A 26,362-nucleotide genomic window follows, 5' to 3' on the forward strand; every position below is an offset into this window, starting at 1 on the left:
TTTTGTTAATTATTACAGTTGCCTATCAGTACATAGAAGCAAATGACATAAATACTGTGTACTGCTGTTCATACTAAGTATTAAAGATCTCATGGTGAGGTGCCTTCATTTCTGACCCCCCCCCACTTATATTTCTCCCCAAATACAACACAAAAACAGTGCAAAATCAAAGATCATTTAGCAAAGCTTTTCGGCTGTTAATATTTCCCAAAATGTTCAGCATGACTCCTACTTCAAAGGTTCTCCCAGGTGTCTTCTACATCCACATGAACACATAGACAACCTTCCTTGGTTTTTTTGAGGGGAGGAATAGATTTCATTACTTTCCTAATTTCTTTCATAATGCTGAAATATATGCTGATTTATTTTCCAGGAAACCTTGTAGTGAACGTAGTCTCATAGAGCTGGAAGAGACCTTGGAGGTCTCCTAGTCCAGTGCCAGGATGGACAAATGGTTGTCCACTCTTTTCTTGAAAAGCTGCAACAATGAAACACCTACAACTCTGGGAGGCAAGGCGTTCTATTGAGTACAGGTGGTCCTTGACTTACGACAATTGAGCCAAAAATTTCTGTTCCTAAGCAAGACAATTGTTAAATGAGATTTTACACATTTTACAACCTTCCTTGCCTCATTTATTAAGTGCATTACTGGAGTTGTTAAGTTAATAACATGGTTGTTAAATGAATCTGGCTTCCCCACTGAATTTACTTATCAAAAGATCTCAAAAGGGGATTACATGACCCTGGGACACTGCAATGATCACAAATATATGCCAGCTGCCAAGCATCTGAATTTTGATCACCTGACCATAGGGATGTTGCAACAATATTAAGGGTAAAAATCATCATGTCACTTTTTTCAATGCCATTGTAACTTTGAATGGTCACTGAATGGTGAGTATACTGTATACACATCTGCCTATTTCCACCCTATTGTGAATTAAAAGATTCCCCAACATGTACAAACTAAAACACTAACAGCTATTTCTGTTATAGGGACTTATTTGCCCTTTTCTCAAGGGGATGTTTGAAAATGCAGTTGTTCTTAGTGGGGAACAGTCCATCCACATAGGGACTTTTGTGCTTTCAAAACTACTATTGACATTATGCACCACTGTCTAATGCTGATTAAATCTGTCAGGTTAGGACAGAACCCATGGTTAAGGGAAGTAATCAATGCTTTTGTGAATATAAAGCAGGGGTGTAAAACTGCCGGCCCGTGGGCCAGATACGTCATGTGGAAGTCGCGCCCACCCCATTGCCGGCAATGGCAAAACCGTCCCAATACGTTGCACGGCGTCACATGACATCGCGAGTTTGACATGTCTGATATAAAGTATATCCTCTTTGCTTAAAGGAGTCAGGCTCCCTTCCCCTTGTCACAAAAGAGCTCTAATTATAAGTTACGGTAGTCTTTTTAAAAATGGTGGCCCCACAATTCTAGATGCATCTAGGTGAAATTGATTGTCTGGACTCACTTCAACTGGAATTTTGCCCAGGTTATAGTACTGAAACTGCTTTGATTACTTTGGCTGGATGACTTTCATTACAATGGGTGGGGTGAGGCTAGGATGTTGTGTCTTTTAAAATTATAATCTCCTTAATTGTTTACACAAACTAAAATATGAAATACATGTTCAATACTAAATAGTAAATTATGTGCATTTCAATACATTTAATTCCTGCTTCAATGAACCAACTTCTATAGAATTTGCAAAGAGAAGACAGGGCCAGAATTCAAGTCTTTCACATTAAGATTTAATGCTACTATCTTAATCGTACAAATGCTATCATTAATATAATAACAGAAGATGCTAACCATTAAAATTACTCCTTGCACTGATGCTCTTGGATTTCAAAGTTTATTATAGGGAACATTATCATTCTCAAACAACATTCTACTGATCTGAAACAAAAATATATTGGATTTAGTTTGTATAATCTTAACAGAAAAGTACTTGACTCACTGCCTACCTTTTTTGACTGGGAAATTTTGAACTCAAAAAAGACTGTTTAGAATTTAAAGCACTTTTTCACAAATTCAGTGTGGTATTTTGTTGTATTTTGGTTGCTAGTGCCTAAAGGTCTATTTTATACAGTTGTAAGAAATGTGCCTAGTTTTTAATATTGTTTATTTGCCAATTGCATGTGCATTTAAATCAGAATGTTTTAAATGCTCTGAATTATTTATTGATATTACACTGACAGATCCTCTGTCACCTGGAATGGATTTCATTTAGTAACTGGTGAAAGAAAAAAAAAGAGCTTTATGGGCTATATCTAGCTCACAAATAGGAAGTCAGGGTTGGAGAGAAAAACTCCTATGATATCCCTTACAATGGCATTGAAAAAGTGACATGATGATTTTTACCCTTAATATTGTTGCAACATCCCCAAGGTCATGTGATCAAAATTCAGATGCTTGGCAACTGGCATATATTTGTGAGAATTGCAGTGTCCCAGGGTCATGTAATCCCCTTTTGAGATCTTTTGATAAGTAATTCAGTGGGGAAGCCAGATTCATTTAATAACCCCTTTTGCAACTCAAAGTCCAGAATAGAAACTTGAGGGAGAAGGAACTACCTTGTATTTTACTGCACATTTAAGTTGGCCAGTGCCGTAAGGCATTACTCTGGCTAGCTTCTGTTACCTGGGTTACCTAGGATCTGGTTTCTAGTAGCTCTTAGAAAGTATAAAAAGGGAGTTGTTTAATCTGGAAGCATCACTAAGCAGAGAGCTTAGAAAAAAATTAAGCTTTTCTGGTGAGTGAATTGCAGACTGGAATACCAATCCTTAGTTTGCCCTTCCATTCTTAAAGAGGAGACTGGATTGAGATCTCTCTTCCATTCAGGCATTTTAAACAGTGAATAAATTAGAATGTAGATATAAGGTAGAAAGATGATCACCCTTATCCTCCAGATTTGGATAATGGAATAGAGAATGACACACTTTTTCTCTTTAGACAATTATGTGTCTTTGCACATTTGGATAAATTACAATTTTAGTTGTGCATTGTTTCATTTCTTGCTCAAATTGTAATGAGCCAGATCTAAATATTGAAATGGCTGACTCCATCTTGTCATTACTAAACAACTGTACTAGTGCAGCACCATAATTGAGATTCTATAGCACTATGTAGCAGTTGTATTCATGGAATCTCTGATCTTTAATTCTTTTAATCTAGAATGAAATAGATTTTATCCAGATATTCTTACATACTTTATAAATATCTTGCTCAGTAGTTCCATGTAGATATTAAACAGGGAGAGCAAGAGGCATCTCATGATCTCTCTCATTCATCTCTATCTCTGCTCTGCCCAAGCTCAATAACAAGTATAATGAAGTTTATACTATTGACTGTCCCAAAGGTTCTTTCAAAAGGCAACTGGACTTTCTTTAAAGTGAACTGAAGAAGCTTCTTGGATGAGCAGTGAAATGTCTTCAAAGAAAAAACAAAGTCCAGTTGCTTTTTGAAAAGCACCTGTGGGACAACCATGACCATGTAATTACTTCTCCGCCCTCATCGCGTCCGCAGATAATCGCCCGGCCGCCCTGTTCAGGGTGACTCGCTCCCTCCTTAATCAGGAGGTGAGGGAGGATCCCTTGCAGGGTCGCGCCGAGGAGTTTGGTCAACATCTGTCGGATAAAATCGCTCGGATTCGGACCGGTTTGGACTCCAGCTGGGCAGAGTCTGACGATCAGGACATGGGCGGTCTTGTCAATGTTATCGGGGAGGAGTTTGATTCTGTGACCCCTGATGAAGTGGACAGGATTATGGGGAGGTTGAGCTCCACCACATGTTTATTGGATCCGTGCCCTTCCTGGCTGGTTTATGCAGCTAGGGAGAGGACATGAGGCTGGTTCCAGGCGGTTATATCTGCTTCTTTGAGTGAGGGTAATTTCCCCACCGTCTTGAAGGAGGCGGTGGTGAGACCCCTCCTCAAGAAGCCTGCCTTGGACCCAGCTGTGTTGAACAACTTTCGTCCAGTCTCCAACCTTCGCTTTCTTGCGAAGGTTGAGAGTGTGGTGGCGCATCAGCTCCCTCTGGTCCTGGATGAAGCGGATTATCTGGATCCGTACCAATCGGGTTTCAGGCCCGGGTACAGCACGGAGACGGCATTGGTCGCTCTGGTGAATGATCTCTGGAGGGCCCGGGACAGGGGATATTCCTCTGTCCTAGTCCTATTAGACCTCTCGGCGGCTTTCGATACCATCGACCATGGTATCCTGCTGCGGCGTCTCAGGGGATTGGGAGTGGGAGGCACGGTTCTTCGGTGGTTCTCCTCCTATCTCCTGGGACGTTCGCAGTCGGTGTTGGCAGGGGGGCAGAGATTGGCCCCTAGGTCTCTCGTTTGTGGAGTTCCTCAGGGGTCGGTTCTCTCGCCTCTCCTGTTCAACATCTACATGAAACCGCTGGGTGAGATCATTCGTGGTTTTGGAGTTGGGTATCATCAATATGCTGATGATACCCAACTTTTTATTTTGACCCCAAACCACCCCAGTGATGCCCTCGCTGTGATGTCCCGTTGCCTGGAGGCGGTTCGGGTCTGGATGGGGAGGAACAGACTTCAACTCAACCCTGACAAGACTGAGTGGCTGTACATTCCGGCATCCCGGGACATTCAAAATGTTCCATCGCTTTTTATGGGGGGTGAGTCTTTACCCCCCGTGGATAGGGCGCGCAACTTGGGAGTCCTCCTAGATTCACGGCTTACCTTAGAAGATCATATAGTAGCCGTGACTAGGGGGGCTTTCGCTCAGGTTCGCCTGGTGCGTCAGTTGCGGCCCTATCTAGACCGGGATGCCCTGTGTACGGTCACTCATGCGCTCGTGACCTCTCGTCTTGACTATTGCAATGCTCTCTACATGGGGCTTCCCTTGAAGACCACTCGGAGGCTCCAACTGGTACAGAATGCGGCTGCGAGAGTTGTCTTGGGAGTTTCCCGGTACTCCCATGTTACACCTTTGCTCCGCGAGCTGCATTGGTTACCAGTTGTCTTCCGGGTGAGGTTCAAGGTCTTAGTGATGGTTTTTAAGTCCTTACATGGCATGGGTCCGGAATACCTCAGGGACCACCTGCTGCCGGCGTCGACTCCCCTCCGCCCTGTGCGTTCCCACAGAGAGGGCCTCCTCAGGGTGCCTCCGGTCAGAGAATGCCGGCTGGTGGCCCCCAGGGGGAGGGCCTTCTCTGTGGGCGCCCCGGCTCTGTGGAATCAACTGCCGGTTGAGCTCCGGATGGCACCGGATCTCCGCTCCTTCCGGCGCGGGTTAAAGACCCACTTATTCGAACAAGCTGGCCTGGCCTGATGGGGAGTCAATTTAGGGTTTTAATTATTTGTATATTCTTATTGTTTTATTTTGGGCATTAATTTAATTCTTTTTTAACTTTTGTATTTTTGTATTTTTATTATATGCCCTGTTCACCGCCCTGAGTCCTTCGGGAGAAGGGCGGTATAAAAATTTAATAAAACTAAACTAAAACTAAAACTAAACCTGGATGACTGAGAATCTCCATAGACAACTATACTATGACTGTTCTGAAACCAGACTGAAATGGGTCAGATGATCTACTTCTCCCAAGACCTTAAAATTTTGCAATCCAATCATCTCAAAACATTTCCCTAAAGAGGACAAAAAGAGGGGGTGCTGTGTGATGTTCACACAGTTGTTAATTGACTGGTCCATAAGTCCAGGACTAACCTGTAGATTGGGAAAATGCTGTGCAAAAAGCTTTAAAGCATTTTGACAAATATCCTATGACGTTCTATACTCTAAATAAGTAAATTGGATAGCAAGACTATTTTAGTGGACAGATTACTAGTTTATTATTTTTACATTTAATTTTTAATTAAATTTAAATTTATTCAGTTATTGGGTAGAGTATCATAAAAATGGAATGTTTATTTAAAAGTATACTCATTTGAGTGAGAAATGCTTCTAAAGTAATATTTTATAAAGACAAAATTTAAAACGATTTTGAGAGATTGAAGGAATGGTTTGGAAATAACAAAATGAAATTTCATAAACACAGAAAATTCCAAAGTACAGATAATAGGACAGCTTGGTATCGGTGAAAAAAGTCATGTGAACTGATATATGAAGTTAGACTTGAGAAGATGATGGAGGATATGATAGCACACTTCAAATAGCTGAAAAGTTGTTGTAATGAAAAGTATCAGGATCTATTTTGTGCTATTCCAGATTGCAGGACATAGAATAGATTTAAATCATAGAATGGCAGATCCTGATGAAATCTTAGGGTCAAAAAGACTTCCTAACTGTGAAAAGAGTTTTACAATGGACACAATTACCCAGAAACAACGTTGGACTCCTGTTCACTGAATGTATTTGTGTGAGGCTAAACAGGCATTTCTCATGGATGCTTTACTTTGGATTCCTTCAGTCAGTAGGGAGTTAGATGTTAATAGCTAAAATGATCTTTCCAACAGACAGATTTCTGATATTTTTTTTAGACAAACTGGAATTTCTATTTTGTTGTATATTGATTGTGTCAGAAATAGGCTTCATACTATGCTAAATATGGTTTTACTATTTTTGTAATTTTAAATTGCTCTTAAATTTTATAGACAAAATAGGGAAAAAAGCAGGAAAGAAATGTATGCATTATGCTCTATATAACAAGGCATTGTTTTGATTTATAATGCATTTTGCAAAAAATGCAGAAACTTACAGAAATTTATATTGAATATACAGTATATTTGCAGATCATCAGTTTATGAAAATATTCTGAAACTATCTTTTTAGATTAGAAAGCACCATATTTTTCAGTGTCAAGAATTGTACTTTGCCTTCAAGTAGTATCTTGGGTCCCCTATAAAAACAGGAATTTAAGTTAAATCTTTAAATTAAAATAAATGAAACCAAATTTGAGTTAGATTAATTAGATATAGGCAGTACAATTTAGAGAGAGAGAGAGAGAGAGAGATAAAATATTTAATAGTCTTGTTGAATATATTAATGTTTATTTTTTACCACATATTAAAGGGTCTATCCCGTTCTCAGTAAAATCCATAGATCTCTTACTTTCTTCCATTCAGCATCATACGGAATTAATTTCTGTCAGCCCCAGTTTCTTCAGAATGCTGATAAATCTTCAATTACCCATTCAGGGGCCAGGAGGTTGGAATAAGAGGGAAGGGTTATTTATGTGGAAAATAAAATTAAAGGAAAGAGGAATTCAGTTTTTTCTTAATAGCAAATTGTTGAGGGTGTGTATGAAGTCTTAGTCATGCTACAGAAATTAACTGGCAAATTATTAGTGTTAAGTCGTAGAGTAAAAAGCAGCTGCAGTGGATAGCGGTGTCAGTAAGCAAAAAAAGGGAGGAATAATCTGTAGTCTCAGAAAGCAGCAGTAGTACATGAGAAAATGTTTTTTGCACAGCCTGCTGATCTTATTTTCCTATTCCGTTACTTTAGTAGCATATCTTCATATAGCCAAAAATTATCAGCAGCCTATAGAGATTGGAGTATATCTGTGTTGCTTAAATCAGGATGAATACTAGATGGCAGCAAACAAGTACCAAAACTTTTTTTTATCATCTGGATTTTTGCAGCTCAGTGCTGTATCCTAATGGGTTATTCACCTGTTTTATTTTACACAGGTTGTATAAGTTAGCATTTCTGTTATGAAATACCTTTTCTCACTGGAAAGGATAGGAAATAATTCCACATCTCTTTGAAGCCTTCCTACATCTGCTTTGAGAGGGACTTTTTTTTCTTTCAGATATAATATTTATTCTGATTAATACAGTATCTAATTATAGAACATTTTCCCTGTTTGAATTCAGTAATGTTGCCACAATGAAGCATCCCTTTGGGTTATTTATTATTTGCAAATCATCTAAAGCTACTGTCCTAAATATTTTAAAGCTAGCAATATATTTTGACTTAGATCGATCCTTTAGTTCATTGAATTGTTTTAAGGGTATTTTAGCCTATCATGAGCTTAAATGGACTCCAGAAGATGGTAGAGGACAGGAAGGCCTGGAGGAATGTTGTCCATAGGGTCGCGATGGGTCGGACACGACTTCGCAGCTAACAACAACAAGCCTATCATAGAAGGGAACTGTACCACGAATAGTCTATTTTTACAGAGACAGGGACCTTCCTGTTTAAATGTATTTGAAAGTTTTGGTGTAATGTTAATAATGACTTATGGAAATTTTAACATTGTATTGTCTGAAACTATAAGGCTAGCAAAATGAAATATTTATTACATTCCTAAATTGCAAATTCATTCTGCGATATTATATTCTAATTAATATTATCTCTTCTCCTAGGAAATTCCAAGTTACAGCAAGTATTGCATTCTGCATGATTTGAAGGCTTTCAAGTTTAATCTGTTCTATGCCTGTTGGCTGAAGGAATGTAAACCATAAGTTTTTAAAACTGAACAAAAATTGGCAGAAGTACAGTTAACAGGTAAATATTTCTTGATAGTTAATTCAATGTAATAGAGTACATAACTGATCTCTAGCTGTTGGAACTTAATATATTAATAGACTATGTTTGGAACAGGCATACTCCAAAGATGTTCTGTTTTCTTACTCTCTGCAATATTTATTATGATTTTTCAGTTTCAGCATCATTTTTTATTGAAGTCCATTAGCTTCATATTTACAAAAATATAGCTAGTCCTCAATTTACAACTACAATTGGGACCAGAATTTCTGCTGCTAAGCAAGGCAGTTAAGTGAATCACACCCAATTTTATGATCTTTTTCCGATGGTGGTTAATCAAATCAATGAAGTTAAATGATTCATGGGTTGTTAAGCAAATCCAGCTTCTCTCATTGACTTCGCTTGTCTGAAGCTGGCTGGGAAGATTGCATATAGCAATCGCCTAACCTTGGGACATTGCAACTGTTGCAAATACATGCTGGTTGCCAATTACCCAAATTTTGATCATGTGACCATAGGGATGTGATGGTTTTGACTGATCACAAGTCATTGTTGTCAGTGCTGTTGTAACTTTGGTCACCAAATGAATGGCTACCTGTATAACAGCAGTTTGTAATGTCTGATAGTTAGACAGGCGGATAGACAGGGGGCCGTATCGTTACCGGGAGGGCCGTCCCCGCTATTTGCAAGCGGTGAGGCGCTCCGACCCTCTGCTTCTTCCCCGAGGTTCCGGGAGCGAGGATGTGCAGCCTCCTGAGCTCCGGCTGGTGTACCTGAATGCCAGGTCCGTGGTTAATAAAGCTCCCCTCGTTAGGGATTTAGTTGAGGGTGAGCAGGCGGACCTGGCTTGCATCACGGAGACTTGGTTGGGCCCAGAGGGTGGGGTCCCTTTGGTTGACCTCTGCCCACCAGGCTTCCGGGTGCTGCACTGGCCAAGAGCTCAAGGTAGGGGTGGGGGAGTGGCGGTTATTATTAGGGAGACCTTATGTCCGCGGGAGACCACCGTTTCTCAGATAGTCGGGTGTGAGTCTCTCTTTGTGAGATTTGGTTCGGGGGCGCAGTTGGGTTTGCTGCTGACGTACATTTCGCCTAGTCGTGCAGCGGCAGCCCTGCCCGAGCTGCTTGATATCCTCTCAGGGTTGGTGGTTGAGTTTCCCAAACTTATAGTTTTGGGAGACTTCAATCTACCATCCCTGGGAGGCTCATCTGAGCTAGCTCGGGAGTTCATGGCTTCCATGACGGCCATGGACCTGACGCAAGTAATTTCTGAACCAACTCATGAGGGAGGCCACACTCTTGACCTGATTTTTTTATCTAGACGGTGGTTGGATGATCTTGGTGGGGGCTCTCCATTTATTATGCCCCTGTCATGGACCGATCATCATCTCCTGCGGATGGTCTTCCGTTTTGCCACCCCCCGCCGTGGGGATACGGAACCAATTAGATGGTACCGCCCCAGACGCTTAATGGATCCTGATAGATTCCAAGCGGCGCTGGGGTCCCCACCTGCCTCCATTGCTCACAGCTCGGCGGATGCCTTAGTGGAAACCTGGGAAAGGGCAGCCACTGAGGCACTTGACCGGGTTGTACCCTTGCGGCCCCTGACCCGGCGCAGATCCCAGCGAGCTCCATGGTTCTCCGCGGAGCTCCGGGAGATGAAGCGTCGGAAACGGGGCCTAGAGAGCTGTTGGAGGTCGAGCCGATCCGAACCCGACCGGTTGCGGTTAAGAACCTATATTAGGTCTTATCTCGCAGCGATGAGGGTGGCGAGGTGTAATTACTTCTCTACCCTCATTGCGTCCGCAGATAATCGCCCGGCCGCCCTGTTTAGGGTGACTCGCTCGCTCCTTAATCAGGAGGTGAGGGAGGATCCCTTGCAGGGTCGTGCTGAGGAATTTAGTCAACATCTGTCGGATAAAATCGCTCGGATTCGGACCGGTTTGGACTCCAGCTGGGCAGAGTCAGGCGATCAGGACACGGACGGTCTTGTCAATGTTATCTGGGAAGAGTTTGATTCTGTGACCCCTGATGAAGTGGACAGGATTATGGGGAGGCTGAGCTCCTCCACATGTTTGTTGGATCCGTGCCCTTCCTGGCTGGTTTATGCAGCTAGGGAGAGGACACGAGGCTGGCTCCAGGCGGTTATATCTGCTTCTTTGAGTGAGGGTTATTTCCCCACCGTCTTGAAGGAGGCGGTGGTGAGACCTCTCCTCAAGAAGCCTGCCTTGGACCCAGCTGTATTGAACAACTTTCGTCCAGTCTCCAACCTTCGCTTTCTTGCGAAGGTTGTTGAGAGTGTGGTGGCGCATCAGCTCCCTCTGGTCCTGGATGAAGCGGATTATCTGGACCCCTACCAATCGGGTTTCAGGCCCGGGTACAGCACGGAGACGGCATTGGTCGCTCTGGTGAATGATCTCTGGAGGGCTCGGGACAGGGGATATTCCTCTGTCCTAGTCCTATTAGACCTCTCGGCGGCTTTCGATACCATCGACCATGGGATCTTGCTGCGGCGTCTCAGGGGATTGGGAGTGGGAGGCACGGTTCTTCGGTGGTTCTCCTCCTATCTCCTGGGACGTTCGCAGTCGGTGTTGGCAGGGGGGCAGAGATCGGCCCCTAGGTCTCTCGTTTGTGGAGTTCCTCAGGGGTCGGTTCTCTCGCCTCTCCTGTTCAACATCTACATGAAACCGCTGGGTGAGATCATTCGTGGTTTTGGAGTTGGGTATCATCAATATGCCGATGATACCCAACTTTTCTTTTCGACCCCAAACCACCCCAGTGATGCCCTCGCTGTGATGTCCCGTTGCCTGGAGGCGGTTCGGGTCTGGATGGGGAGGAACAGACTTCAGCTCAACCCTGACAAGACTGAGTGGCTGTGCATTCCGGCATCCCGGGACATTCAAAATGTTCCATCTCTTTCTATGGGGGGGTGAGCTCTTACCCCCCGTGGATAGGGCTCGCAACTTGGGAGTCCTCCTAGATTCACGGCTTACCCTAGAAGATCATGTAGTGGCCGTGACTAGGGGGGCTTTTGCCCAGGTTCGCCTGGTGCGCCAGTTGCGGCCCTATCTGCACCGGGATGCCCTGTGCACGGTCACTCATGCGCTCGTGACCTCTCGCCTTGACTACTGTAATGCTCTCTACATGGGGCTTCCCTTGAAGACCACTCGGAGGCTCCAACTGGTACAGAATGCGGCCGCGAGAGTTGTCTTGGGAGTTTCCCGGTACTCCCATGTTACACCTTTGCTCCGCGAGCTGCATTGGTTACCAGTTGTCTTCCGGGTGAGGTTCAAGGTCTTGGTTATGATCTTTAAGTCCCTACATGGCATGGGTCCGGGGTACCTCGGGGACCACCTGCTGCCGGCTTCAACTCCCCTCCGCCCTGTGCGTTCCCACAGAGAGGGCCTCCTCAGGGTGCCTCCGGTCAGGGAATGCCGACTGGCGGCCCCCAGGGGGAGAGCCTTCTCTGTGGGTGCCCCGGCTTTGTGGAACCAACTGCCGGTGGAGCTCCGGACGGCATCGGACCTCCGAACTTTCCGTCGTGGTCTGAAGACCCATTTGTTTGAATTGGCCGGTCTGGCCTGATGGGGGAGCTGGGTTTTAAATTGTTATTTTAGATCGTATTATTGTTTTTTAATTGGGCATTGATTTAATCTCTGTTTTAACTTTTGTATAGTATTGTATTTTTATTTATATGCCCTGTGAACCGCCCTGAGTCCTTCGGGAGAAGGGCGGTATATAAATTAAATAAAACGTAAACGTAAACGTAAACTATATTACCTTGTGCACCATATTCATTAACCAAGTTTTAGATATTTTTTTTGTCAATCAGGAACAATACTATCTATTATGTAACTCAGTATATGTAAGTAAGCTGATACTGTGAGGAGGGTCATTTGGGACTGATCTCTGATTTCTAAACACCATTGATTCATAGAATATTGTAGATGCCATCTAGTTTATACTATTGATTTGAAAAAAATAATGATGTTAACTATATCCTTCAGAGTTGTCTGATCTATAGATTCTTTTTAAATATGTTGGCTTTGGAGGAAAATATGTACTGTTTTCAGGAATTGTAGACAATATTTGAAAGAAGTACTGTATTTCGCAAAATGTATTGATGTGAGAGAAGCAGTTCTCTTCAGAGCATTAAAGCAGCCAAAAACCTTGTACATATTTCCAGAGGCACTTGGGGACAGCTTTTGAAGCAGCAGCATAGGCCTTATAAAAGTTGCAACTGTTTTCATTTTTGGAATATAGCTTTGTGATGCTAACATGTTTTACAAAGCACCTGTTTCCAATGCTTTGAAGAGCCTATAGTTAAGTTGTTGCAAGATATGTCTTCCTCCCCTGCCCTTTTTTTTAAACTGTACTATAAATAGGAAATTGTCTCAACTTTATATCTAGATGTTGGTCTACTAAATACTATTTTAGATTACCACGAGTACTATTTTAATCTTTATTCTTGCGTATGGATTCACATGCTTGTGTTCTGTTCGTAACTCAATTGAATGTTTTAATGCAGTTTGCCTGTTAAGATGACACTGATGACATAAACTTTCTCTATATAACTATTACTGACTATAGCTCGGAAATATGTATATGTATGTGCTACTTCATACTTCAAGTAGGAGAACAAGTAAAAGAAATATACATATTAAAACTAGTTACTAATTTACAAATTTACAGATAATGATATGCAAATGCAAGATGGGATTTGTGATTTGTACATTTTTTATTATTTCATAACAAAAAGATCATTACTACATATTTCAAGGTTTGGACTTATTTATTTTGTCCATTGGACACTCTCTAGTCAGTGAAAACAAACATTTTACATTCCTTTTGCAAAGCTAAAACTAATGTTAATTAAGAAAGCCTGGCTGAAAGGCATTTGTTTCCTTAAAGTGGAATGGGTAAGGACTGAATACAAGTCTTTGAGTGCATTCTATAAAAAAGGTTGTATTTTCAAAGTAGTCTGAAATAATTATCATAATTTGACTGTTCTGAAGACAGACTTTGCATAGCTGAACAGGTATCTTTTCCTTGTTTTGTGCTGTGTTATGATACTCAGGATCACATTTTCTTTTGCAGATATCTTTGTAAATTAGGAAACATGGGTGCATTTTTGGATAAACCAAAAACTGAGAAACACAATGCTCACGGGGCAGGAAATGGCCTGCGTTATGGCCTCAGCAGTATGCAAGGCTGGAGAGTTGAAATGGAAGATGCTCACACAGCTGTTGTAGGAATTCCTCATGGTTTGGAGGACTGGTCTTTCTTTGCTGTTTATGATGGTCACGCAGGATCTCGTGTGGCAAATTACTGCTCAAACCACTTATTAGAACATATCACTAGCAATGAAGACTTCAGGGGAACAGAACAGCCTGGCTGTGCTCTTGAACCTTCAGTAGAAAATGTTAAGAGTGGAATCAGAACTGGCTTTTTGAAAATTGATGAATATATGCGCAATTTTTCAGACCTCAGAAATGGCATGGACAGGAGTGGCTCAACAGCAGTGGGAGTTATGATTTCACCTGAGCACATTTATTTTATCAACTGTGGAGATTCACGTGCTGTTCTATATAGGAATGGACAGGTCTGTTTTTCAACACAAGATCACAAGCCTTGCAATCCAAGAGAGAAGGAGAGAATTCAGAATGCAGGCGGGAGTGTCATGATTCAGCGTGTTAATGGCTCATTAGCAGTGTCTCGTGCTCTGGGGGACTATGACTACAAATGTGTTGATGGCAAAGGTCCTACAGAACAACTTGTTTCTCCAGAACCAGAGGTTTATGAAATTGTAAGAGCTGAAGAGGATGAATTTATTGTTTTGGCTTGTGATGGAATCTGGGATGTAATAAGCAACGAGGAGCTCTGTGAATTTGTTAAATCTAGGCTTGAAGTATCAGATGATCTGGAAAAAGTGTGCAATTGGGTAGTGGATACCTGTTTACACAAGGTATGTAAACCTTTTAGACTAAAGATTATTTTGGATGTTCCTTTTACTATTAAAACTGAACAAAAATTAATTTTAAAAATAGCATAGATTTATTGATGAGGCCAGCTTCATATGATGCCGTCTTACTAAGCATTTACCTGCTATTTGTTTGGGCTTGGCAATGTATTTTATACAACCCAAATAATAGCACTTTAAAATTTTTCACAACCTACTTTATATTTACTCATAAAAGTAAATGTTTATGAAGGGAAATATTTAAAACACTCCAAAGCTAGATTCTTTTCATGAAGCAAAGGCAATATTGTTTCTTAAGGAAAAAAATGCTCTGCTTTTCAGTGTTTAAACTCTTCTCCACTCTGACCAGTATTATTAGCATTGATTTTTTCCAGGGTTTGCATTTGATAATAATGAAATGTCACATTACTATTTAAAGCACATATATATAGCCGTTATTGTAAAGCTTTAAAATTTCCAGAATTAATGATACAGAAATTTATATATGTTCAGATTGGTCATTATTTGTAAACAAATAATATCCAGCCTTCAATTTTGTAAAAATGTTAGTTTAAGTAGGATGTAGTGCAGATGTTTTATATTTTATATTTTTTAAAGCAGAACCTGATTTTCAAAATGTTAACTCAAATATTTCAAGTATCTAAAATTATTTAAATGAATTTCAGTCTTTCATATATTACAAAATTAAGACTTGAAGAATCATAAAATGTGTAAGGGCTCCTATAAATGAATCTAATCCATTTCCTGCTAGTGAGAAAATACACTAAATCACCCCAATTATTAGCTATTTAGCTTCCAGTTGAAAACTTCAATTGACGGGGAGTTTGTCACTAGAGGTAATCCTCAACTTACAACCACAATTGGGATTTTATGTTGCTAGACGATGAAGCCATTATAGCAATCACATGACCAAACCTGATTTTATGGTCATTTTTTTATTGCAGTCGTTAAACAAATCCAGCTTACCAAATTAATTTTGCTTGTTGGATGGAAACCAGCTGGGTGGGCCACAAACTGCTATCACGTGAGCCTAGGTCACTACAGCTGTTGTAAATGCAAGCCCTTAACAAGCACCTGATTTATGATCGTATAAACTCATGGATGGTGTGATTGCCATAACTTTCAAGATAGGTCATGAGGCCCTTTTTCCAAAGCTATCATAACTTTGAATTCTCATTAAACAAGTTGTAAGTCAAGGATTACCTGTCACAGTTTTCTTTGCTTAACATTTATCACTGGGAAAGTGCTATATTCAGCTGTCACCCTATTCTTTTAATTTCAACTTGTTGATTCTTGTTAACGATGTGCAAACTCCCTGGTACTGGAGGAGTCAAACTGTATATGGATAGATTTTTATGATTGTAAACTGCCCAGAGTTACAAATACATTCCAAGTTTCCTTCCTCTTGCATGTGACAGATAGACAGATACTTTGTAGATCCCTGCCATATTTTCTTCCCTTTGCAGGTTAAATCTGCCTGCTGTCTTAATAATTCTTCATAGGGCTTGGTTTCAAGATCCCTTATTCTAGCAAGTATCCCGTGAATCCACCCCAGGTTGTCCATGTCTCTTTTAAAGTGTGTTACCTCTTCTCTTTTACTATACCTATTCTTTGGAACAACATTCCCCTCTGAATTCCACATGGCCCCATTTCCTGTTCTCTCCATAGCCACTGAGCTAGGATAATATCTGTACCTGCTATTCTTGATGTAATTTAGTAATTGAGAATGTGTTTGCCATCCCAGTGTTGTTGTTTTCCTTTAAAAAAATTATTAACTGTTCTTAAACTAATATATGCTGTCCAGAATCACTGATGAGAATGTGGCCTTAAATATTGAAATTATAAATAAATATGAATTAACAAACTGGGCACAGTCCCAAGTGTAATCAGTCCAGTGCAGAGGAGATGGACACTCTTTTAGCACCTGACATCTACACACAGAACTTTTATGAATGCAGTCCCAGACTACACCAGCCTTCTACCTGTTGCATCTTATTTCATGCTGATATTCAGGTGGTGGTTGGCTAGTTCTGTAAACCCTTTTATAAGACTGCTGCCAATCCCGATCTCTACAGTCTTATATTGATGTACTGTATCTGCAACTTCCTACTCAGATGTAAACCTTTCCAGTTGTCACTGCTGAACCTCATTCTGGAGTTTGGCAAGGGCTTAGTCTTAACTAAGTATATATTAAATTATGGTTTTAGCTTATGACGTATTAGCTAGTTGCCTTCATGCAAATTTGTTAAGCATTCCTTTTCCTCTAAATCGGGTTCCCAATCAGGAATGCAAGACGATATTCCAGGGGGTGCAAAAACCTGGGTTCTCAAAATTATAGTGTATATGTATAATTCGTTGCTGTTATTTCGAACTATGTTAGGGATGTGAGAATATATCAGAAGCGTTCTAGGGGTGCGAGGTATAGCAGAGGTTAAGAGCCGCTGCTCTAAATCATTTATAAAGAGTAACACTGGACTGAGAATGGTGCTCTGTAACCCTGCTTGAACTTTTGTTAAGGCTCAACTATGAGCATTATTTCGATATGATTGTGCAGTCAGTGATAAATCCACAAGATTACAGTATCCTCTAGCTCAGGGGTCAGCAACCTGAAAAAGGAAAAGAGCCACTGGGAACCGGTTCCATCACACACACAAAAAAGTGGGAGCTGCGTGCATGCATCCATGCACGTGCATGTGCAAAAAACACTTTGCACATGCGCAAAATGTTTTTTCTTGCGCATGCACGGATGTGCACAGTTGCCATTTTTTTAAATGTATGATGGAACCGGTTGCGCGACGGTGACGGCCCGTTTACAGAGCTGCCGCCTTCGGCAGCCTGCAAACTTGCCGCGACAGCTTTCCCAGAGTGGCGCTGCTGTCCGTTTGCACGGAGGTGCGCATGCACCTCCGCTCGTTCGGAGAGGTGCGCGCGCACCTCTCGGAACGGGCAGCGGCGCCGCTTGTTGGGAAAGCTGCAGCGGTCCGTTTGCAGAGCTGCCGCCTTCGGCAGCCTGCAAATGTGCCGCGGCAGCTTTCCAAGAGCGGCGCCGTCGCACAGAGGTGCGCGCACACCTCTCCAAAGGTTTGGAGAGGTGCACGCGCACCTCCGCTCTTTTGGAGAGGTGCGCGCACACCTCTCGAAACGGGCAGCGGCGCCGCTTGTTGGGAAAGCTGCCGCGGTCCGTTCGCAGAGCTGCCGCCTTCGGCAGCCTGCAAACGTGCCACGGCAGCTTTCCCAGAGCGGCGCCGCTGCCCGTTCGCGCGGAGGTGCGCGCGCACCTCTCCAAAGGTTTGGAGAGGTGCGCACGCACCACTGCCCGTTCGAAGAGGTGCGCGACCCGTGCTCTAGCTCATATGTATCCATCTTGTCCACGGTTGATAACATTTTGTTTAATTATAGTTATATAGATTGTCACTTGCTCCTTGATTTCCTTTTGTAAAATGATGCAGCTATTCAGACCAAAGTAGAAATGGTGCTTCATGATCATTCTGTGTAGCTGAACATTGCTAGAAAATGATACATTATATGAGATGTTCTGAATTCATTTATGTGTGGGATAAATCTAAGCACTAAGTTATTTCAGAAAAATTGGGTGACCAGGTCTACCTAGTCAGTTGGACTTTTGTTCAGCCCTGCAGGTCTAACTCTCTCAAGTTCCCTGTCCTCCAGAGAAGATTTTGAAGGCATGCAGACAAGAAATGGAAATAGTTTGTCTTTATTTTATTTTTTTTATTAAAAACTGTTTAGTCAATTGAACAATTTAATGGGAGTTTACCTAATTAAATTTGGAAATTAAAAATGAATCTGACAAACAATTACAGAAAGTTTTTAAAATATTTTAACTGAATAAACATGTAGTCTAAGGTTGTGAAAAGGATAAGCATTCATATCAATTATGTATTTTTTTTTCCTCCCCAAATATAGGGAAGTCGTGATAACATGAGTATTGTTCTAGTTTGCTTTTCAAATGCTCCTAAGGTCTCAGATGAAGCAATGAAAAGAGATGCAGATTTGGATAAGCATTTGGAATCACGAGTGGAAGGTAAGAAGTTGATTTTTGTATTAGCTTTTTTCCCCTCTTAGATTATTTTCTTAGAATAATTGAGGCAGCTTGAAACATAAATGGATTTGAGCATAGGAAGGGAACAGGAAACAGAATGCCATGAAGGTGCTCCTGGATCACATGACTCAGAGCAACCTAGAGTAGAAGCTGGTGCAGCACTTTGTCTAAGAGCTTGCTGTTTGTTCAGCAGAACAAAATTTCTTATCTTGCAAAATTTTAAACTTATTTAAGTTATATTTGTTAATTCATTGCTGATGGGAATGGTTTCTTATATAATAGCAGAGAAAACTTATTTCTGAAGAGCAGGAAATGTGAATAGTTAGCTGACATACAAGAAACATTTGTTAAAATCTAATAATATCAGCTGCGGAATGTGATAAGTTATAGAAATACTGTGTATCTTCTAAACCTGAAGTCAACTTTGGAAATGTCAGTTGTTTGGGGAGAATTTTCAGGTTAATAATGATGTTTTATGATCCTAATAACTGCATGGAGATCACTTTGAAGTTTCTTGCTAATAGCCAGAAGTGGTTGGCAGTTTGGTTCTGGAATTCTCTGTGTCCATCCCCCCACTGCAGAGAGGTATTTAATTGGCCCATCCTTGGCAATTGATGGACCTGTTTAAATTCAAGAAGGAGCTTGGGGATTTTCCAGAAGCTCTGGATCAGAATTTGGTCAATTGTGGTCTAAGCTTGGGATGAGCGTATAATGAGGGCCTTGGAATTGGATTGCCCCTGTTTGAACTCTCTGATTGTGAATCCCAGAGAGCAAGCACCTTGGCTTACCAAAGAGTTGTGGGAGATCAAACAACACAAGGGACACTTAGAGACTTGTTGGCAAAAGATGAAGAGCAAGGTCACAGGTGAGAGCCTTTATTAGGACTTACCTTGTGGCAATAAGAGCAATGAAGTGAGTTTACTTCTCTGCTCTTATTGTATCTGCAGATAATCAGTTGATGATTCTTGTTATGATGACCAATATCTTCTGGGTAAGAAGGGACTGGGGGAGCCCAAGTTTGGCTGCTTTGAAGAATGTTCTTGGCATCTGTCAAATAAAGGTACTCAAGTTTGCATAGAGTTGGCTATTGGCTGGGAAGTCCTATGGAAGTGATGTTGGCATGTCTGAGCTCTACTATATGGGAAGAGTCTGAGCTGGTTACTCCTAAGGAAATGGATAGAATCATCCTGGTTGGTTAAGGGCCCCTGGAAATAGTATGTAGTTGGGTTCATGCGATTAAAGCCTCATTGCCGGAGTGGGGGCACCTTCCTTGAAGGAGGCAGTGGTCACACACTTTTTAAGAGGTCTTGGATTCAATTCTGTTAAGACAGCTTTTGCCCAATTTCCAACCTATCCTTTTAGGGAAGGTTGTTAAAAAGATAGTGGATGCACAGCTTTAGAGGCCATAAATTATCTGAAGTAGCAGAACCTTTTCCAGCTAGGCTCAGGCGAGGTTACGGCACTGAGACAGCATTGGTCATGCAAGTGGTTTGTCTCTGGAAGGCTTGGGATGGTGGCAATGCATCCTTCTTGGCCGTCCTGGATCTCTCAGCAGCATTCAATATCACTGATCTTGGTATCTTTCTGGACTGTCTGGGAATTGAAAGGGGCTTGTTTTGCAGTGCTTATCCTTCTGTGGCAGGTTCATGTTAGTGTTAGCAGTGGTAGGAGATGGCAAGCCACAGCTTGCTCCTCCTCCCTCATCTGCCCAGAGGGTCTGTCTCCGGAGGGGGATGATGACCAACCTTATCTTCCCAGGGCTGAGCAGGAGGAGATGGTTTCCTTTACCCAGGGACCAGGTATCCGACTGACGCCTCCAGTCCCAAGAGCAATGCAGTCCAGGCCCGAGGCCACCTTTACGCCCACAGCAGCCAGTCTTCGGCCCTCATAGGCGCAGGGAGTGTGGTCGCCGGAGCAGTTTCAGGCTCTGATCTCCCAGGCGGTCGCCCAGGGATTGGCATTACAATGTCAGCAAAGGTATGCACCCGAATCTGTTGCCTCAGTGACCCCGCCTTATCTCCCCCAGTTGGGAGCACCAGAATATTCTGACCCTATTTCTCCCGCCCGGTCTCCTCGCAGCGGAGTATCTTTTTCTGAGGAGTATGACCCAATGGAAATGCTGCTCTTGGAGGATGAGGATCTTACTCTGGACCCTCCTCCCTTTGTTGGTCTATTAAATCCAGCGCTCTTTAAATCTCTGCTTCATAAGGCCAGCAGTACTGCTAAGATTGGTCCTGACGAGGTTCCCCATCCTGGTTTGTGCACCAACCAAGACGTGAGGTCGGTATTTTAAGAGCATGTGGTCACTGAGCATCACATCCCCTGTCCCCCTCTCTTCCTCAACATGGTACAGAAGCAATGGGGAACACCTGGCACTTTTCCCTCTCCAGGGCAGATGGACAAGAAGCTCTTTAATGTTGACCCGGCCTTGTTGGAAGTGCTAGAGGTTCCTTCTGTGGATGAACCTCTAACTCCACTATTCTCCACGGTGTTCGGTGATATGGCTGAGACCTTGAAGGTGGAGGACAGGAGATCTGAACTTTCCTTCTGCAGGACCCACCAGGCCTCAGCATGGGCGGTGAGGGCGGCCACATCCACCTCTTTCTTTGCCAGAACCTCCCTTCTCTGGCTCTGCCAACTTCAGGCCAGAGTACCCCCGGAGGAAGTCTGAATGCACCAGGACTTAGCCAAGTTAGTGGCTGCTTCGGAGTACATGGCGGACACATCTTTACATGCCGCCGGGTTCTCTTCTAGAGCCATAGCCTCCAGTGTTACCACTTGCAGGCTCCTGTGGCTCAAACACTGGCGAGCAGATGTTAAATCCAAGTGGTGCTTGGTGGCTGCCCCTTACTGTGGTGCTCAGCTTTTTGGGGAGGCCTTGACACCTTATTTGGTGGAGAACAAGGACAAGCGTAAAGTGATGTCTCCTCTTCTTAGACGGGAAGATAGACGGCCTACTCCGTACATCTGCAGACAATTTTTCTGGTCAGTATCAGGATCAAAGTTTGCTCAGCCCTCCCGTTACTTCCCTCCCAGGTCTGACCGTCAATTCGACAGACTGGGGACCAGAGACAGACCCAGGTTGCAATTTCAAGCAAAGTGGCCCTTTTGAGGCACAGGGGGCCGTCCCTTCAGAAAGTCTAATTGACTTCAGGGTGGTCTCCCCAATTGGTGGCAGACTGACATTGTTCAAAAATGGGAGACCACCACCACAGACGCTTGGGTCCTCAACACTATCAGGAGCGGTCTGTCCCTAGAATTCATGTCCATCCCCCCAGAGTGCTTCATTCCTTCTCTGCTGTCAAAAAATGTGGTCAGGAAGGCTCTCATGTCAGAGGCTATTCAGCACCTCTTAGAAATAAGGGCCATAGAACCAGTCCCAGAAGGGGGCTTTATTCCATCCTCTTTGTCATTCCGAAGACATCTGGAGGATGGAGGGCAATACTCGATCTAAAGGGGCTGAACGCTCATCTCGCATACAAGAAGTTCAAGATGCAAACACTACAGTCCATCTTGGCCAGCAGCAGGAGGGGAGACTTCCTGATGTCCATCGACCTCACGGAAGCACCTTCACATTCCCATCCTTCCCGCCCACTGGAGGTTCCTCAGGTTTTGCTACAAGACTCACCATTTCCAGTACAGAGCCTTACTGTTCGGCCTTTCGTTGGCCCCAAGAGTGTTTACTAAGATCTTGGCGCTGACCGCGCATTTGAGGTCTGTCCCCGTACGCATCCAGTGCTATCTGGACGACATTCTCATCCAGTCCCTATTGGTCCAGGTGGCTCAATCAGACCTGGCTTTGTCTATCAAGACTCTCCAGGACCACGGGTTCTTGGTGAACTTTCAAAAGCCAGAGAGTTCCGTCAACCTGCCTTCTTCATTTGGGTGCGGTCATAGACACCGAACTATGCAGGGTCTATTTATCTAAGGAATGTCAGGACAGCATCAGAGCCCTGGTCCTTCTGGTCCAGAGGGAACTTGTAATCACCCTGGCCGTTCTTTCCCAACTGTTAGGTTTCCTGCATGTGAATAGTCCCATGGGCCAGACTACATTCCATGGACCTGCAATGGTTCTTGCTCCTGTTTCAGATCACCCTGACTACGGACACCAGCCTGTTTGGTTGTGGGGCGCATCTAGGGTCTCAGTTGGCTCAGGGCCGGTGGTCCCGGTCTGACCTACAGCACTGCATAAATTGGTTGGAGCTCAGCGCCATACATCTGGCCCTATGCCACTTCTGCAACAGGGTGGCGAGACAACATGTCCTGGTCTTCATGGACAACGTGGCGGCAAAAGCCCATATGAACTGGCAAGGGGGTACCCGATCCAGGTCCCCTATGGCCAAGGCCCAACTGTTGGGATCTTGGGCAGAGACCAACCTCTCATCACTCCAGGTCGAGCACATCTCGGGGAAGGCAAATCAGCAGGCGGACTTTCTCAGCAGGTCGACAGTGGATCATTCCGAGTGGTGCATGCATCCTGTTCTCTTCGAGGAGATAACGGAGAGGTTCAGTCGGGCAGTACTGGATCTTTTCGCTTCTCCGGCAAATTCCCAGCTTCTGATGTTTTTCTCCCGGTTCTCCACTCTGGGGGCAGAGGGATGCCCTCCGCAGCCCTTGGCCCGGGGGCTTGCTGTATGCCTTTCCGCCTCTCCCTCTGATCCCGGCAGTCATCTGCAAGTTACTTCAAGAGCGGGCAGAGGTGATACTTGTTGCACCACACTGGCCAAGACAGCCGTGGTTTGCCGACCTCATGAGTCTGTCAATCTCTCCCCCATGGAGGATTCCTCCAGATCGCGTTTCAGCCAGGGAACTCTGCATCATCCAGAACCGTAGTGGCTCCAGTTGACCACCTGGCACTTGAGCAGCGGCTCCTGACACATGAGTCTTATTTATCGGAGGTAATTACAATGATTCAGGCCTCCAGATGGCCTACAACAAACAAGATCTATGACTCCACTTGGAACAGTTTCTGTAGTTGGTGTGCAAATAACCAGTTAGATCTTTCAGCTGTTAATATCCCGAGGATCTTGAACTGTTTATTGTAGGGCTCAACAAGGGCTTGGCGCTCAATACCATCTGCCGATAAGTAGCAGCTCTCTCCACCGTATTTACATGGGGCAATTCAGAGGCATTGGCTCAACATCCTATGGTACGCTCATTTCTCAAAGGAGCAACCAACACCAAGCCTTCAGTGGTTCACTGGTATCCCTCTTGGGATTTGTCACGGGTCTTGCAGGCCCTTACCTCTCCTCCATTTGAACCCATCATGACCTGTACTCTGCGGTTCTTGACAATTAAGGTGGCCTTCTTGATAGCCGTCACGTCGGCTAGACGCATTTCTGAATTGGCAGCTCTCTCTGTCAGACAGGACATATGTGTTTTTCATGCTGACAGGGTGGTCCTTCGATTGGATCCCTCCTTTATTCCTAAGGTCAATAGCTTGTTTCATAGAGCGCAGGAAGTCATTTTGCCGAATTTTTGTCCTCATCCATCTCGTGCCTTGGAACGGCAATGGCACACTCTGGACGTCTGCAGGGCTTTACGCCACTATATTAAGCGGACAGCGTCTTTTCGCAAGTCGGAAGTCCTCTTCATTTCCTTTCAACCCTCTACTATTTGGACGGTTTCTGCCTCCTCTGCAAGTGGATCAGGGCTTGTATTGCAGGGGCATACCAATCTCATTCCATGTCAGTTCCCAGGCATATCACTGCTCAGTCCACTTGTAGTGCTGCAACTTCTGCGGCTTGGGCGACACAGGCATCCATTGAGGACATTTGTAGAGCGGCGACATGGTCCTCGCCTTCCCCTTTCGTGAGGCATTATAAACTGAATAGGTTTGCCTCTGCAGATGCCTCATTTGGCCGGAGAGTGCTGCAACAGGTAGTGCCACAGGGTGGGACACAGGCCCAGACTGATTCCCTTCCATAGGGACAGAGCAGCTTTGGTATGTCCCATTCGTGATTCTCCATCTATCATGCTGGAGAAGGGGCGTTGTCTTACTGAACGCCTTTTCTCAGCATGATGATGGAGAATCCACACCCGCCCCTTAGTGTCTGTCAGGTCCTGTGTCAGGGGTATGGGAGCCAACACGTCGGGCTGTTGTCATTTGCTTTGCCTTCGTCATGACTGGGAGGTGTCCTGGCCCAGGAGAGGCGTGGCAAGTTTGACTGACTGTCTAATTGGGCAGGAAGACAGAGTTAACCCATTCGTGGATTCTCCATTATCATGCTGAGAAAAGGCATTCAGGTAAGACAACGCCCCATTTAACATGCTGTTCAGTTTCCTTTATTGTATCATCTTCCATTGAGATCCATTGGCCAATGTATATATAGTGGTCTACTTTATCTAGTTCTTTTCCAGATATAACTTTTTTCTTTCTTTAGTGAATTTATTAAACATAACCTGACTTTTTCAGGTTTATTTTTAAGCCAAATGGTTCTCCTTCTTCATGAAGCTCTAGTATGTGTCTTTGTAGTTCTTCTGGGTCTTGTGAGAAGAGAACAAATCTGCATCTATATAAGTGATTTAAATAGGCATCATTGATTTTTATTCCATCTTTTGCCCAGCGTTGTTTGCGAAATACTTCTTCAAGACAGGCTGAGAAAAGGATAGCTTCTATGTTGGTTTCCACTTTAAGTTCATTAAGGGAAATTGTCACCTTTGTTTTTTCATATATTGATTGTAGTACGTTTATGTAAGCAGTGTCTATGCCTTGGTTCAGCAATGCATTAATTATTGCTTGCTGGAATACTGAGTCAAAACGCCTTTTCGTAGACAATGAAAGCCATGCACAAAGGCATGGTGTATTTGTTGTGCTTTTCAGTGACTTGGTGAACAACCTGGATGTGATCCATTGTGCTGTAGCCACTTCTGAGCCCTTCTTGCTTCTTTGGCTATGCATTATTTAATGTTCTCAATATTCTTTTTGCTATTATCTTGGTGAAAACCTTGTAGATGATTGAAAGAAGGCTTATTACATGATACCGTATTTTCCGGCGTATAAGACGACTTTTTAACCCATGAAAATCTTCTCAAAAGTTGGGGGGGTCGTCTTATACGCCGGGTCATCTTATACGCCGGGAAAAAAAATAAATCAGTCGAGCGTCCCCGTTCTTGCAAAGCTGGGCCACCCCGCGCAACCGAGCTATCTGCGGCGCGGCTCCGGGACACGGCTGGGCGGGAGTGTTGGGCGGCTCTCCCCACTTGAAGGCGGCACTGCCCGTCGGCCCTTGGCCCGAGGGGAGGGCCTCGCACCCGCCGGACTCACCTGTCACCAGCACCGCTCTCCCCCCTGCGGGGATGCGCTTCCGCCGGGCGGTGCTGACCGAGACAAGCCAGCAGGCAGCCGCCATGAGCGCAGCGCTGAGGGGCAGCGGCAGGACGGCCTGGCCCAGCGCCTGCAGGACGGCCAGCAGCCCCACGCGCAGCAGCAGCCGCCGGCTCAGCAACAGGTCCGAGCGCAGGAGCCGCACCGCCAGGCTGCCCAGGAAAAGCAGCCACACTGAGAGGTTGCACGCCCAGTCCAGCTCCATGAGGGGCAGGGCGGGAAGCCGGCCGGGAAGAGGGACCGGGAGCCCGGGCTGAGCACGCCTCGGCCGACAGTGAGAGGGAAGCGGCACGAGTTCTAAAAAAGAGACTGCGGGCGGAGCTGCCCCGCCCTGCGCCCAATGGGAGAAGTTCAAGGCCTAGGGGGGGAAGCAGGAGGGGCGCCGGCCGTGGCGGGGTGGCGGCTGCCCTCCGGCGCTGCCTGCCGCCCAGGAAACGCTGCACCTCGGGGGCCGGCAGAAGCGTGGGAGCAGCGGGAGGGCCGGCAAGGCCAGTCGGGCCTTCGCCTCCTCTGCGACGGACAGGGAGGGCAGGGCATGTATTTTCCGGCGTATAAGATGAAAAACCTTGAAAATCTT

The 26,362-nt window shown here is 44.3% G+C and overlaps 1 protein-coding gene across 3 annotated transcripts in view; it reads left to right on the plus strand.

The window, feature by feature from the left end:
- The window catches only part of PPM1B (protein phosphatase, Mg2+/Mn2+ dependent 1B), a 78,758-nt gene that overhangs the window by 17,389 nt on the left and 35,007 nt on the right, over window positions 1–26,362 (plus strand). For all 3 annotated transcript variants that reach the window (XM_083374293.1, XM_083374295.1, XM_083374294.1), the window contains exons 2-4: window positions 8,301–8,442; window positions 13,516–14,383; window positions 18,323–18,440. In XM_083374293.1, the coding sequence (XP_083230419.1) occupies window positions 13,538–14,383; window positions 18,323–18,440 (964 nt within the window). In that variant the 5' untranslated portion in view covers window positions 8,301–8,442; window positions 13,516–13,537. The remainder of the gene's footprint in view (window positions 1–8,300; window positions 8,443–13,515; window positions 14,384–18,322; window positions 18,441–26,362) is intronic.

The sequence above is a fragment of the Vipera ursinii genome, assembly GCF_947247035.1.
Source record: "Vipera ursinii genome assembly, chromosome: 1".
Lineage (NCBI taxonomy): Eukaryota > Metazoa > Chordata > Lepidosauria > Squamata > Viperidae > Vipera > Vipera ursinii.